This window comes from Plodia interpunctella, chromosome 11, assembly GCF_027563975.2.
Source record: "Plodia interpunctella isolate USDA-ARS_2022_Savannah chromosome 11, ilPloInte3.2, whole genome shotgun sequence".
Taxonomy (NCBI): Eukaryota; Metazoa; Arthropoda; class Insecta; order Lepidoptera; family Pyralidae; genus Plodia; species Plodia interpunctella.
Window position 1 is genome coordinate 5244906 of NC_071304.1, and position 13886 is coordinate 5258791.

A 13886-nucleotide genomic window follows, 5' to 3' on the forward strand; every position below is an offset into this window, starting at 1 on the left:
ACACATCTCGTGAGAGTCAAGTGCAGTATAATCAGTCAGATTAGGGTAGAGCTGCTGGTACGGCTTGATGATGTACGCCAAGTCCACGCCCACGACGCCGGTCACGTAGTCTGCGAACGTGCCGGCTACGCGCTCGTCGTAGCTGCTTTGATGCACCTACAAAACATTACTATATTTAGGGCTTGTTTTACCTTGCTGAATTACTTCAGGCGAATTTGTCTAGCAGTTTATCTGCCAGATGACAATGTGATATTTTATTAAATAGTGGTGAAAGAGGCCCTAATCTAGCAATTTTCCAAACTGTAAGAAATTATTAATAGAGATAAAGCCGCCTTTTGCGTAATGTCTCCAAATCATTATCATAAGGTGTGATACATTTTATAAACTATGAAAATATATGACCTAAACTATGCAACTTGTTTGTGCAATAAAGTAATAATGTACTGTACCTACAAACTATGTGGACTAGGCGATATGCGACTACTTGCCTCTAGATGACTGTAGATAATCGTAAAAATTGTGTCAAATGCTTTTAGGTGACTTGAATAAAGTCTGACACCAACAATAGTCAAAGGGGTCAGTGTGGGTTGTTAGCATTTCACTTCTCACCATCGAATCTATTCGAAATGAGACGCAGCGAACCAATGACATTGCAGTGTGGTTGTCGTCACAAACAATGGCGCAACGTGATTGGTTCGGTGTGTCTCATTTCGAATTGATTCGATGGTGAGAAGTGAAATGCTACCCTGGACTTCGCCCACAGAGCGATCAAATACTGCTATTATAATTTACCTCGTATAGCCGGCCGTCAGGCAGCCGAGATTGGCGCGCAGCGTATTCTCCTACTTCCTGCAGCGTGTGGAAGTTGCTCGGCTGCCGGAGCGAGTACCGCCACGGGAATAGGATCGACTCCTGATCGTCAAGGACAAAACTCAGGCTGGTTTTTCATTGCGGTAAATAAAAGCACTCATACAAACTCCGCAATGTTAATGCATTCGTGTCGGCATCTGTCCGAGTTCGGCGACAGAGTGAAAACATTTTCATGAAACATATCTATTCCTAGAGTTGCGGTGTTAAAAAAAATGCCGTATTAATAAAATATATATTCAGACGATATCAGTTAAGTATGATATTGTTGGAATATTAAATATTTAGATTTAGACAATGAGCTGTCACTAATCTCAAAATGATGTTAAAGACCTACAGTCCGGAACGTTATTAAATCCATGGTTAAAGAATCGTCTCGAATATTTTTTAAATCTTGTGCGTACGAACTCCTTACCGATGTAGATACTTATTTGGCAAGTTTATTTGAAAGGTCATGCTGCGGGTACATTTTCAGTCTGTTTATCTTTCATATTTGGGTGAATTTCACGAGCATTTTGAACGCCGCCGTGAGCTGTCATTAGTGTTTATTAAATTGTACCATACACAGTAATCAATTTAATTATCCTATTTTATAAATAAATAAAGTTTTGGTATAATATTGAATAAATAATATTTTTATAGTGTTTTATGTTTAATTTTATGTTTAATTTAAAAAAAATATATTCTTTATTTTAAAAAATGTGCGACACTAATGAAACACTACACGCCGCGTTCAAACAGTCGTGAAATTAACCCTTTACATTTCTTTTACCTTTTCAATTTGGCATCTCACCTTTTTATGGACAAAGCTGGAATGCAGGTGAATGGCCAAGTTGATGTTATCACCTAGGCGGTCCACATATTTTCGAATAGCTTGAGCTTCGTTGGACGAGAAGGGTTTATGGCCTGGGTAATAAGGGCAACATCGCTCCGGCGTCGCATGCACGTCGTCTAGAAATAAATACTTCATTAATATGCACGTTTGTTAGGTACTACAAGACGTCCTAACTATCCACTGGTTGGGGCATGTTTGAGTATAAAACCGGCGTGTGACACTTGTCATGTGGTGAAATTTGTTATGTCGAATGTCTTAACTACAGTAGAACAATTTTCAGTAGGTTGTCAATAAGTAAATATAACTTGCCTTGCTTATATAGTTGTAGCTTTACCCATATTTGACAAGTTTGACAAAAAATCTGATAAGATTATGGAAGCTGCTCGATCGTTACTACATTATAAGTTCAAACTGGTTGTAATAAAGTTCAAACAATACAACAAAGCAGAAGATATTTTTGTGAGACTCTGATCTGGAACCGGCCCGGTTAGAAAAAATCTTTCTTTTGTATGATACAGATGATGTAGGAAAATTTCCACAGAAATAAAAATGAAATAGAATGTCCGTAACCTTGCCAGTGAAAAGCAAAGTTCCTATTGATGTGGGTTCCCATACAGGTGTCGTTTGTTTGTCCTGATATGTCTGTGTCCGTGTTCTTGAACCAATACGAAGGCCGTGTGGTCACCCTCGCTGTAACATTCCGAGACCATTGTTTGACGTCAAAGGAAGGCTTCGATTGCATTTTTTGCGTGAATTCCACTCCATCAGGATTCCCCATAGGTATTAAGTACCTGTTTTGAAAAATCATCTTATCAGAAGTTAACTTCTGCATATTTGTTAGGCAAAATGCACCTATTAGTTATGAATAGGTAAATTATAAAACGTGAAAACTAAATATTTAATTAAATCAGTATAGTAAATCCTCCACCCGCATATAACAGATAAATATTTTCATAAGTAAGAAGCATTGGAAGTGAATACATATACTAAATTCTGAAGTCTTTAATAAATGTGGTCCAATGTGTTATCACCATGACATGTGTTAACATGACAGGTGATAACATGTGGACCATCGTGTTATCACCATCGTATAGTATAGTAAGTAATGGCAAGTTATAAAATAAGTAAGTAGTTATATGAACAAATTAACGAACTAAATTAGATTTAATAGGTAAAGTATAAGAAGATTATGTTCAGTAAAGTAGATATATATTCAGTAAAGTATAAGAAAATTATATTCTTCCAATATAATCTTCTTATACTTTACTGAATTTTCGATAGGCTCAGTAGTCGCTAAAGTTAATTTTTATCGATATTTCATTTTCATTGCAGTAATGGGTTTTCTACTGACCTATATAATAGGTAGACAGTGTAGGTTGATAACATACCAGTCGTAATCATTGAAAAATGGAGTTTGATAATTGGCATCGTAAAGTAATTTTTCAGCCAGCTCGATCACTGCGTTGGCTGCTCCCCATGACATAGCATTGATAGCTGAAAATAAACGTAAACTAAAATATCAATTAACACGTGCGACTCTGTATATAAAATCTCTGTAGAAACTCATGAACTGAGGAGATTTTTTGTTGGAAACAAGAAAATATTTTGATATAGGTAAGGTAGGTACCTACCGGACGCGATATAAGTACTTACTATATTATAAATGCGAAAGTCTGTCTGTCTATTCAGCTTTTACGGCTGAATCGCTGGACTGATTTTAATGAAATTTGGTATTGGTATGTATGTAGTTAAAGAACCCTGTTCAAATATAGTTTTAACTTTTTTCAAAAATCAAGTCCTAAAAAAATATAACATCACACAATAATATTGGTCCTAGAAATTAGAAATCCGGCATATATTAATCACAAAAATATAACTATGCTGTCAGAAGTAACTATTCTACGATGACGAAGTCGCGGGTGAACAACTAGTAGATAATTTGGCATTTTTTATTAACACTTAAAAGACCTACAATTAGGCTACAATTATCTTTGAAGTTATTTGGCTAGCGAAGTCCCCCTGGTTTACCTTGGTGCCGATGTCTAACCGTATCAGCGAATCATTTCTGTGAAGTTTAATAATAACTGGATTAAGGATAACCTCCTATGACGAATATGCCAGGTTTTGTGATCTCTTTATCACTCCGCAATTCCAAGGAGAGCAAGGTGCGATTATTCTCAGTGCAGGGAGGTAAGGGAACCATTCGAATCAAGTCTGGGTTTGACTTCACGAGTAGTTCACATGCAGCCAGCAACATATCATTATTCAAATACCGCTGGAAATTTAGTTCCTTACTTGAAGCCCTCATATGTCTATTCTGAGGGCCAGATCTGAAAAGTTATAATTGATAAATTAAACAAAAAAAAATTAATTTGGAGGACTTATATTGCTTAATGAAATGCAGTCAGACTGCTGACATCCAAAGCGTGCTTAGATGATGAAGCGACGCAACAAACTTCACCGCAGCCTTTACGTTCAAAATGTTAATAATGGATTCAGTAAACCCGTCCACCGCGATATACAGATGGGTATCATAGGTTGGACATAGCCCATATTTTATTAGCCGTGATTGAAAGCGGGAAAACGCGAGGACGAGAGCTTGGATAGAGATAGAGATAAAGCCAACAATAAATGCTTCGTTGATCTAAACAATGGTCTTATGGATAAAATATATATTCAAAAGAAATAATAAATACTATCGCAGATGTATCATTTTCTATTAAGTAATATTACTGAATACTCAACTGTACAAAGTTTCTTGGAGGAAACGTAAGGATAAATAAACCACCGAACAAATACACCAGAGTTATCAAGTAAATTTTCATTTGCAGCAACATAGCTAACAATTGTCGCGCAGTTTTTCAATAATGTTGTATAAATTATAGGAAGTACAAATTGAAATATAATATTGTACAATACAAATTCTCGGCTTTGTTTCAACAATCAAAATTGCAGATACCACAGACAAGTTATGTAGTCATTTTCGACATTGTGTGACTCTTATTTATTTTAATCTTTGTCTATAAAATAACGGTCTAAGGAGAATTGATTGAAAAATATTTTTTTTTTGTTAATCTCACGTAATGTTTTATATCTGTTTGTTAATCTAAGGACTCCGTAGATTATCGACAACACTAAATAAAATTAATGATATTGTCTATTCTGATGATATTATCTATTGTCGGTATTTACACATACGAGATAATTAATAATTTGGAAACAATATTTCATCAGATTATGAGCCAATACAATGGTCAATTAATAAGGGTATACGCGTTACAATTATCTAAATGAAATTATGATAATGGCGTCTTTCTTCGACTTATTATTGGGGCATATATCACCATCGTTGCATCGTCTATAACTAATGTATGTATGTTACAAGTGGAATATATTGCCATAGTTAGCATTTTTATAAACACAGCATTGCATCAAGAGGTTCAGTATGCTCCTTTGCGTCGCTCACTTAGGATACTGGAACATCACACACATATCTATTAAAACTAATAAATAAAATTATTTATTTGACAAACAAATACCGAAAATATAACAAAGAAACAATCTTTAGCATAAAAACATTATATAAATTGTAAAATGCTTTTATTAATTAAACATCAGTTTGCCTGTTGCACACTTGATGGTTGGTGGAGGAAGGCCAGAATGTTGTTAGAATTATATGAATATGAAGCATTCCAAATATTTCCATGTAAGCAATTTTAGGTGACGATGATAGGTATGTTACAAAATCTAACCACATATTATACTAGCTGCATTCCGAGGTTTCACTACCGTGGGATTATCAGAATTTAAAGTTATCTATGTAACTCTGGAATAATATAGTATTAGAAATAGTTTTAAAAAATATATATCTTTACACACTTGTTTGTATTTTAATTATAGTGTAACTACGAAATAATTATTTTTTTCAATACAGGTAAGTTATTGGTTAAACGAAAATACCCTTAAACATAGCTAGTTATTAATAATAACGCAAGTTAACATAGAAGCTACGAGGTTACGATGAGCACGAGGTTACGACCTATCTCGCTACGAGATAGGTCGTAGCTCTGCTACGACGCGCATGCTACGAAATAACTTCTTTTCTATTGGGCGTCTTTTATTAGGTTTCTAAAATCCTATATCACCTACTTAAAAATCTATATAATTTAAAAAAAGTAAAGGTTAATACTGGCTATGACTACATCGGAATTCTGGCTGTCAGTAAAATGTCATGTCATAATATGAAGAAACTTTTGTTACTATGAGATCTTGTATTTTATTCATAATATTAGGTTTTATACAATCAGTTATTTGTTGTTCAGAAGTTACTAATCATACTCAAAATGAGTCTGACCTCGTATGCCCCGTCTCTTGTGAGTACCACGAACCAAGTATCTTCTGTGACGTATCGTAACTATGTAACTATGTATCCCACAGAGTTCTCATAAAATTTCTAACAAAGGGCATTTTCTAGGGTTTCGTCGAAAAAGAGCAATTGATTACACACGTTGGCGCGCAAATGAAGAAACAACACCACAGTTTCTCGTCAAAGTTTTGGATGAAGACGTGTCACCACCAAATAATAAGAAAGTTGTAGCAATTAATATTCATCCGATAACAAAAGGGGTAGAGAAAATAATAATAGGTGGGGCATTACCTCCACCAACAAGTCCTGCGCCCGATTTGGAAGTCATTCGGGAGTACACCAGATTCGTGCCTCCAACCACGGTGCCCTCCGCTCGTACGGAAGGCATCGTTGTTGCACCGGGTCTTGTACCAATAAAAAGGCCGCCACTTACGCATAAAGGTTTTTCCATTAAAATATTTTTAAAGAAAAATACTAATGTAACTTATGGTATTCATTTAAAGGCAAAACGCGAGGACGTTATACAACAGAGCTAGGATAAAGCCAACGGTATAGGCTTCGTTGAACTAAATTACCCATAAAAGTATTTATTCCATTTTACTGTTCATATATAACATTTTTCAAATTGTAAATCTAGATTAGATTATTTTGCACCCCAACCCAACTAGTTGAAGAACTTATCAGAACCTGGAAATTTTGAAGTAACAATTCCATTGCTAACACAATATTATGTATATAGAAGTCATAAATGTTATCGTTTATTTCAGATCGGCATTCACAACGCGATGAGAGTCCCCCCGCGAACCCTCAGTTTCTGATCCGCACTCCCCCCTCACCGCTTATTCACCAGTATGCACCAGTTGCCGCTGTCTCCTTTACCAAACGTACGACAACAATCACTCCGTTCACACCAACATTTGACGACATTGAAGACAATGTAAGCTATCTTATAAGAATATTTATTGTACCTTCAAAATTTTCATTATACAATTCAATTATTAAATTTATTATCCGATTCTTAGCATCAATTTTGTATTATTACTTAATTTTTTCAATTTCCCAATAGGTGCGAATATCTGGTCATTTCATCCCTACACGCACGTCTTCATTACCAGATGTATCTTTACCTACACGAACTGAGCATAGTTCTGATGACTATAGTCCTTATCAAATAGATGAAGACTCTAGGAACTTAATTTTTATGACGCGAACTACATTTCCTGCCACTTATACTCCAATTCGAACAACAATGGAAAAAATAGATACATCCGATAATGATATTCCAAATCCAAATATCCACGAAGAAGGTGTAAGAAGATACGAGACTAAACAAAAATCAGATAAGGAATTGGACGCCTCTTATAACATGATGTTTTATGATGAGGAAACTAGTAAAGGTGATGTAAAAACAGAAGTATACGATGAAAGAGATAAACATGATGAAAGTTCGACATCGGTTAATTATGATGAACACAAAGAGAAGGGTGAAAATGATCTAAAAGAAGCGGCTGCAATAAGTGGTACAAAAGAAGACATTGAAATGAAAAATGTCCCATCCAAGCACCTCACAATTGAGTCCTTTCGTCCTGGCGACTACGAAAAAGAAAGAGAGAACACGTCAGTTGTTGAACTGATAAAAGAACCAGCCTCTATTATGGAGTTAAAAGATAGATTTAAAATAAAAGTGCAATCATGTAATTTGATCAAGATTAGAGCATTAGCTTTTTCCACACCTCATACCTTACATGAGGTAAGCAAAAGCTAGCGTTTTATGTGTGTGTTAAAGATAGCCACTCTATTGTTTATTAACATTTTTTTTTTAATCACAGTAATTCTATGATTTTAACTCCTTTACAGATTACAGCGCAAATGAAGCGTTGGGCAGAGAATAGTCCAGTAGCTAAATTGGTTGATATTACATCTGGAAACTACACTACATTAAATAATCCTATTTATATGATGATCGTCGATGACCCTACAAGCGGGCAAGTTATTTCCGCTAAACATACGGTTATGATTGTGGCAGGTAATTTGATAAACGTTACAGAATAATAATTCTAATTAAAACAAGTGGGAATTCTTTCAAATTTTGCACTAAGATCAAGAGTCAGACCTCATTCTTACTGATTCATATTTTTTTTATAAAAATTTTTGAATGACCAGATATATGTTGCAATATTGACATTAACACGGCAATCTTCTTAACACTTATTTTTGATGCGGCATTATTGCTGATCGATTTATAATCGATTCGCATTTAAGGCATTCAGGGACGCGATCACCACGCGGTAGCGGCGGCGGTGTACTTGCTGTTCCAACTAATAGAACGCACGTCATCGCACGGAGGACTGCTATCGAAGTACCGCTTCTGGATTATTCCCGTGTTTAACCCGGACGGCTACGACTATTCCAGTACGTTTCCGCAGGTAGGAATCTGAATCATCAATTTCTTTTTATTATATATTTCGAATGAAAAAAATACTGTTAGGTATGTCTAATCTATAATGTTTATGTAAAACTAGACAGCATGTCTTATTCTGTATTTTGAAAACGACGTTACTTGTATTTACAGCGACGAGAATGGATGAAGAACCTACGGCAAAACTGGAATTTGTGTAAGGATAGAGCGTCATGCCAATCCTGCGCCAGGTTTGGCTTGGAGTGTACAGTCCAGTCCTGCTACGGCGTAAACTTGGATCGGAACTTCGAGTACCAGTGGATACCGAGTTAGTTGATCGTAACGCTCTCTCTCTCATCCGAGCGTGCAGTGACGATCTAGGGTCTGTTTAAAAAAGAAAACTTAAAATTTGGAACATTCAGCTGTGATTTTACGATCAGCCATCTCCCTAATGTCAAAAGGCTGTTGTTGACGATAGGCAGCCGTGGATGTGGTACCAGGCAACACTTACAATACAATGCAAAACTTACATTCGTCAACGCGGAATTCTAATGCGACATCAGACTGGCTGATCTCTTGGAGACAAAGAGGTGCAGTGCGATGCGACAAGACGCGACGTATCAAAAGTTAGATTTAAAGTTATCTTGGCACGCATCATCCCAGATGTCATTAAGCCAGCGTTTCATGAATTGGCCCTTTTGTCGGAGCCTAGCAGAGCGGTGTAGTCAAATACTTAGTCAGGCATAAAACTGTGTCTGTCCAGCGGACGAGCTGAAGTCGGAGCACCCTTGCGGCCCGCTATACGCGGGCACGCGACAGCTGAGCGAACCAGAGACAATTGCGCTCACGCAGTTCCTGCACGGGCAGAAGGTGCCGCTCTTCACGTTCATCGCCTTGAAGGAGGGTGACGTACTGGTCTGTACCATGGCTATTTGCTGTAGAAATAAGTACAATCAACAGCACATAAACCTACCCGATTTCATTGCAAATTTGCAAAGGGTATCTTTACTATACACACTACGCATACTTTATTAGTTAATTTGTAAAGTTTGAGTTTAGAGTTAGGATCGGCGCTACATTTATGAGATCATCGTATTTGAATTGCGAGTTCTTTTTTAACATATTATATGTTAATAAAAGTAGGTGCTCCTTTACTGTAGTTACTACGCATTATGACAAGCATGCTATCAGCTCATTGTGGATGCACCTGAATCTTTCCAACGAAGGAACAATGTGAATTAAATAATTTTTGTCAATGCTGAAAACTACTAAGTACAAACGGTTCGAACATATATCCTTGTTGCGTTCCTACATATGTGGGAAAAATCCCACATTTGTATTTCGAACAGCGGTTCGAAATACAAATGTGGGATGGTAGCGACCCACAAGGGTATTGATGGTTGGCATCTACAAATTTACAAATATATTGTCATTTATATACTTATTTAGTATTTTAGTCAGTATCTGTACCTGTTCATGTTCATATCTTACTTCAATTAACAGGGTGTCATGTATCCGTACTCGCATACTAAGAAGAAGCGGACGTTGGACCATATATACGTAAGCTATTATTTTAATACTAACTGCACCTCAAGGTATTGCCCGCGTAATTATAAAAAATACTTATTTATCCACATCTACTTTATAAAGCGCCATTGACCATCAGGCCTGTTGACCAAATCGTACGGGAATCGCGTACTTTCGGGATAAAAAGTACTTGTGTATCCAAGGTATCAGCTACCTCAATTCAAAATTTCATAAAAATTTACCCAGCCGGTTGAACTTGTGTGAAGAAGTAACAAACTCACAAACTTTCCCTTTTATTATAATATTAATGGGCTTTATTATTTATTTAATTTAACCCAGTATCAGGATACACGCCGCAAGGTACACACCTTGGGGCGTGGATCCTTATACTGAGCTGAATCCTGAATTAATACCTACATTTTCCCGTAGAGATTTATTTTGTTTTCAAAAAATTAAGTTCTTAATCATACACCTACTTGTTTTAAAGGCCTTAAGTCAAGTGTACTCGCAATTAATAAGTGAAATTTTTATTTACCCCCGTTTTTTTTTCATTTAATCTCAAAAGATCTAATCACTAATCATTAATACTTATGATAATGTTACACATGGTATCATTAGTACCTAGATTTTTTCATTCATTAAGTACGCTATGAAAATATTGTACCTATTGCATCATTTACAAAATTTACCTTGCACGGGAAGCAGACGTGATAATATGCATATGTCTGTACTACTAGGTATAACTGATAACTCTTAGTTATCTAGATATGATATAGCCAATGTAAATTATAGTTAGAAATAGAGGCTAAAAAGAACTTAAAACAATTTAACAAATAGGTTGTTTTTTAAGTGCTTTTTAGCCTATTATCATTTAGATTTCATAGTATTCTCAAATTACATCAGAAAAGCTTGGTTCTTCATTGTACTTAAGTTGGAAAAAAAATCGTTTTTATTCCAAATTGAAATTTATTTCATTCATGCTCACGCCGACCAAACTTCGACCAACACTTCTTTAGGGACATTAACTCAAACACGCCAAATTTGGTTCATATTTTATATCTAAATCTTCGCCAGAGACAAAGGGCCGATGCAGCCGCCGCCGCAGCCCACACCATTGCAGGACGGTATTACGTGTCTGGTCAGACTTCTGAGTATCTACGTACGTATTCCTCCTACAGCATTACTTGCTTGCCAGCATAAATGTATAATATGACGGACATTATCAAACTAGTTATCAAAATAAATCAATTCGACTGTGGGATTGGTCAAAAGCTTTTTCATTTCTTATACCATATGCTTGATCTCAACGGCTGGTAGGAAATGCCAAATCTCTCCCTACGGTCCACTCGATGACAGAAAGTGAATTAGGAAAAAATACAAAATTGCGTATGTGATTTTTTTTTCCTTTGGTAATGAATTGTTCCTAAGATTTTTATATCGAAATGCGCTAAAAAAAAGAAAATGTTGACTGTGGATGAATTGTAGGTCGTTCCCGCGAGATCATCACCTCGGCTTTATCCCCGCAGGTCGGAATTTGGACGAGTGGGAATTTTTCTAAAAAAAGTTGGGGGTGTCGAGCGGAAATTAAATGGGTGGTTTCAACTGGGAATTAAAAATATCTATATCTTTAATTAAAAATCTCTATCTCTCGGTCTTATCGATCTTCATGATAAACAGGGAAAAAACAATATCTATTCCACGGGCTCTTTACATTTTCCAGTACACATAAAGAGTAATCGGTGTGCTATTTCATCCCTTTAGGTATACTAAATACTAATACATCTCTGTGTGAAATTTCAGCCAATTCCATACGTATTTTGCGCGTGATCGTATATAAACATGCAGACACACAGGCAGAAGGATTCTATAAAACTAAAAAACAAAAACAAAATTTTTTCTTAAGTTTGCATAGTGGCTGAAAACTCGATTTTTTTTAAAATATTTATTCTATTTTTAGCTTTGTACGCGGGTGGTATCGAAGACTGGATCGACGGCCACTTGGGCGTCGACAACACGTACACGATAATGATATTTCGGCCGTCGGAATCCTATGACACCAGGTTTATTACAGAAGTAAGTACAATACGTTTACTTTTATTATTAGAAATTCCTGGGTTACAAGGAGTTATTTTCCTGTTTTTGAAAGTACTGAGTACTAACCCGAGCATGAACATTCTTGTCAACGTCTACCTTACGAACCGGTGCAAATGCACCGGTATTTATCGTTATCTATTTAGTTTAATAATGGTTATTGTAAAAAGGGCAAATAAAAACCAGTCAAACTAAAACTAATTAAGTTTGGCTGATTTACAAAAAATTTTGATGAAAGAAATATTTCCTTAGATCCTTTGTGCCATTTCATGCTATATACGAAACGCTTATGTACATATTTTTGTGTTGTATTCTAGCGAGTCGTACAAGAAGCTTTCCTCGCTGTGGATACGTTACTGCTGCGAAGCATCGAGCCCTCCACGGCCCACGACCCAGTACAAATGCTTAGTAAGAACACACGTAGTGCTGCAACGCGGTGTATCAATGCAGTAGCTCTCATTGCGCTGCCCAGTGTGGCCTTGAGATACCTCGGTTAATAAATACTTTATGAAAACTTATGACTGATTAAGAATCGAATCTCGTACAGGAACTTTTTCCTACTTGAGTATATCTACCATTTAGTATAATATGCCACGCAGTTTTATATATATTAATATTTTATCCGGGTCTAAAACGTAACTACGCCGGTGTTGTATGAAAATTCGTGTAAGCCGCGTTGCACGCATTATGAAGGCTGATTTATCTACATAAGTAAAGCTATGTAGATAAATTGTACCTATTCGTAAAACAACATAATTCAAAATAAATATTTGGAATTATGTTGTTGTTACGTACTTATAACAATGTACCTTATGTCGCATCTGCAGTGTGCTTAATGGTTAAATAAAGGAGTTAATCTCATTAGAAAGTGGTTTGAGTTTCTGTGTTTCTTCTAATAGATCGCCGTTTGCTCAATTAGACTTCGGAGTAAGAAAATATTTTTTTTATTTTCCCAGTAAGATAGGGTGAAATAAGTATACGCACTTTCAATTCAACCCTGTCATTTAAAATTTCATGAGCACGTGCTTTTGCCAATTAGACTATACATAAAAGTTCGTGTTTCATTATAAATATAAACGTACTAAATTTTATTCCAAAATTCTCACGGGAGTGATATTTAAATAATAAAAATTGGAGTGTCTGTCTGTCATACTAATATTATAAATGCAAAAGTTTGTGAGGTTGTATGTTTGTATGTATACATATATGTTTGTTACTCTTTCACGCAAAATCTACTGGACGGATTGTTATGAAATTTGGTACACTGGTAGCATATAACCTGGAAAAACACATGGGGCACTTTTATCCGAAATTCCCACGTGCGAAGCCCCGAGTCGCGGCTAGTAATTTATAAATATTTCCGAATCAGCACTAAGCGTAGAAGAAAAAAGCTGCACATACTACAAGTTCTTCGTTTGCTCTCAGACCTGAATGTAGAAATAACATAGAGCAAATTAAACTGGCTTTCCCCAAAGTCACAAAGACTATCTAAGTGTGGTTATCTTATCTGAGCACAATAAATTGTTTTGCGAAATCTTATCCTGCATATTTTATCGAAAGATGGTCTATGTGATATAGCTTCCTGTTTCAACAGGCAGCTCTTAGTCCTTAGATTGAATTTCTAAATAAAAAACAAAACTCGAGATAATCGAAATGTTCAATTATTGATTGCTTCAAATTTAAATTAAATAAGACCTGAAGAGTTACTCATCCTGGAGAAAGCCACATAAAGTCGCAATAAGCGGTATACGCGGGATAAGTAGTTTCACCGGCACCACTCCCAGTGATAATCTTGGCTTCAA

General features: G+C 36.0%; 2 protein-coding genes across 2 annotated transcripts in view; one reads left to right on the plus strand and one right to left on the minus strand.

The window, feature by feature from the left end:
- Positions 1-4680, minus strand: part of LOC128673628 (zinc carboxypeptidase-like) — an 8482-nt gene extending 3802 nt beyond the window's left edge. Inside the window, exons 1-7 of the mRNA XM_053751600.2 lie at positions 4448-4680; positions 3803-4032; positions 3091-3196; positions 2273-2493; positions 1661-1818; positions 793-912; positions 17-156 (exon numbers count right to left, since the gene is read on the minus strand). Of these exons, the coding sequence (XP_053607575.1) occupies positions 17-156; positions 793-912; positions 1661-1818; positions 2273-2493; positions 3091-3196; positions 3803-4032; positions 4448-4539 (1067 nt within the window). The 5' untranslated portion in view covers positions 4540-4680. The remainder of the gene's footprint in view (positions 1-16; positions 157-792; positions 913-1660; positions 1819-2272; positions 2494-3090; positions 3197-3802; positions 4033-4447) is intronic.
- Positions 4681-5912: 1232 nt separating this feature from the next.
- On the plus strand, positions 5913-12947 carry LOC128673814 (uncharacterized). The gene is made up of 12 exons (XM_053751931.2): positions 5913-6075; positions 6177-6509; positions 6836-7005; positions 7135-7818; positions 7926-8094; positions 8331-8494; positions 8641-8794; positions 9230-9381; positions 9970-10026; positions 11068-11152; positions 11951-12066; positions 12402-12947. The coding sequence occupies exons 1-12, from the start codon at positions 5964-5966 to the stop codon at positions 12579-12581; spliced, it is 2376 nt and encodes a 791-aa protein (XP_053607906.1). The 5' UTR covers positions 5913-5963; the 3' UTR covers positions 12582-12947.
- The last annotated feature ends 939 nt before the right edge of the window (positions 12948-13886 follow it).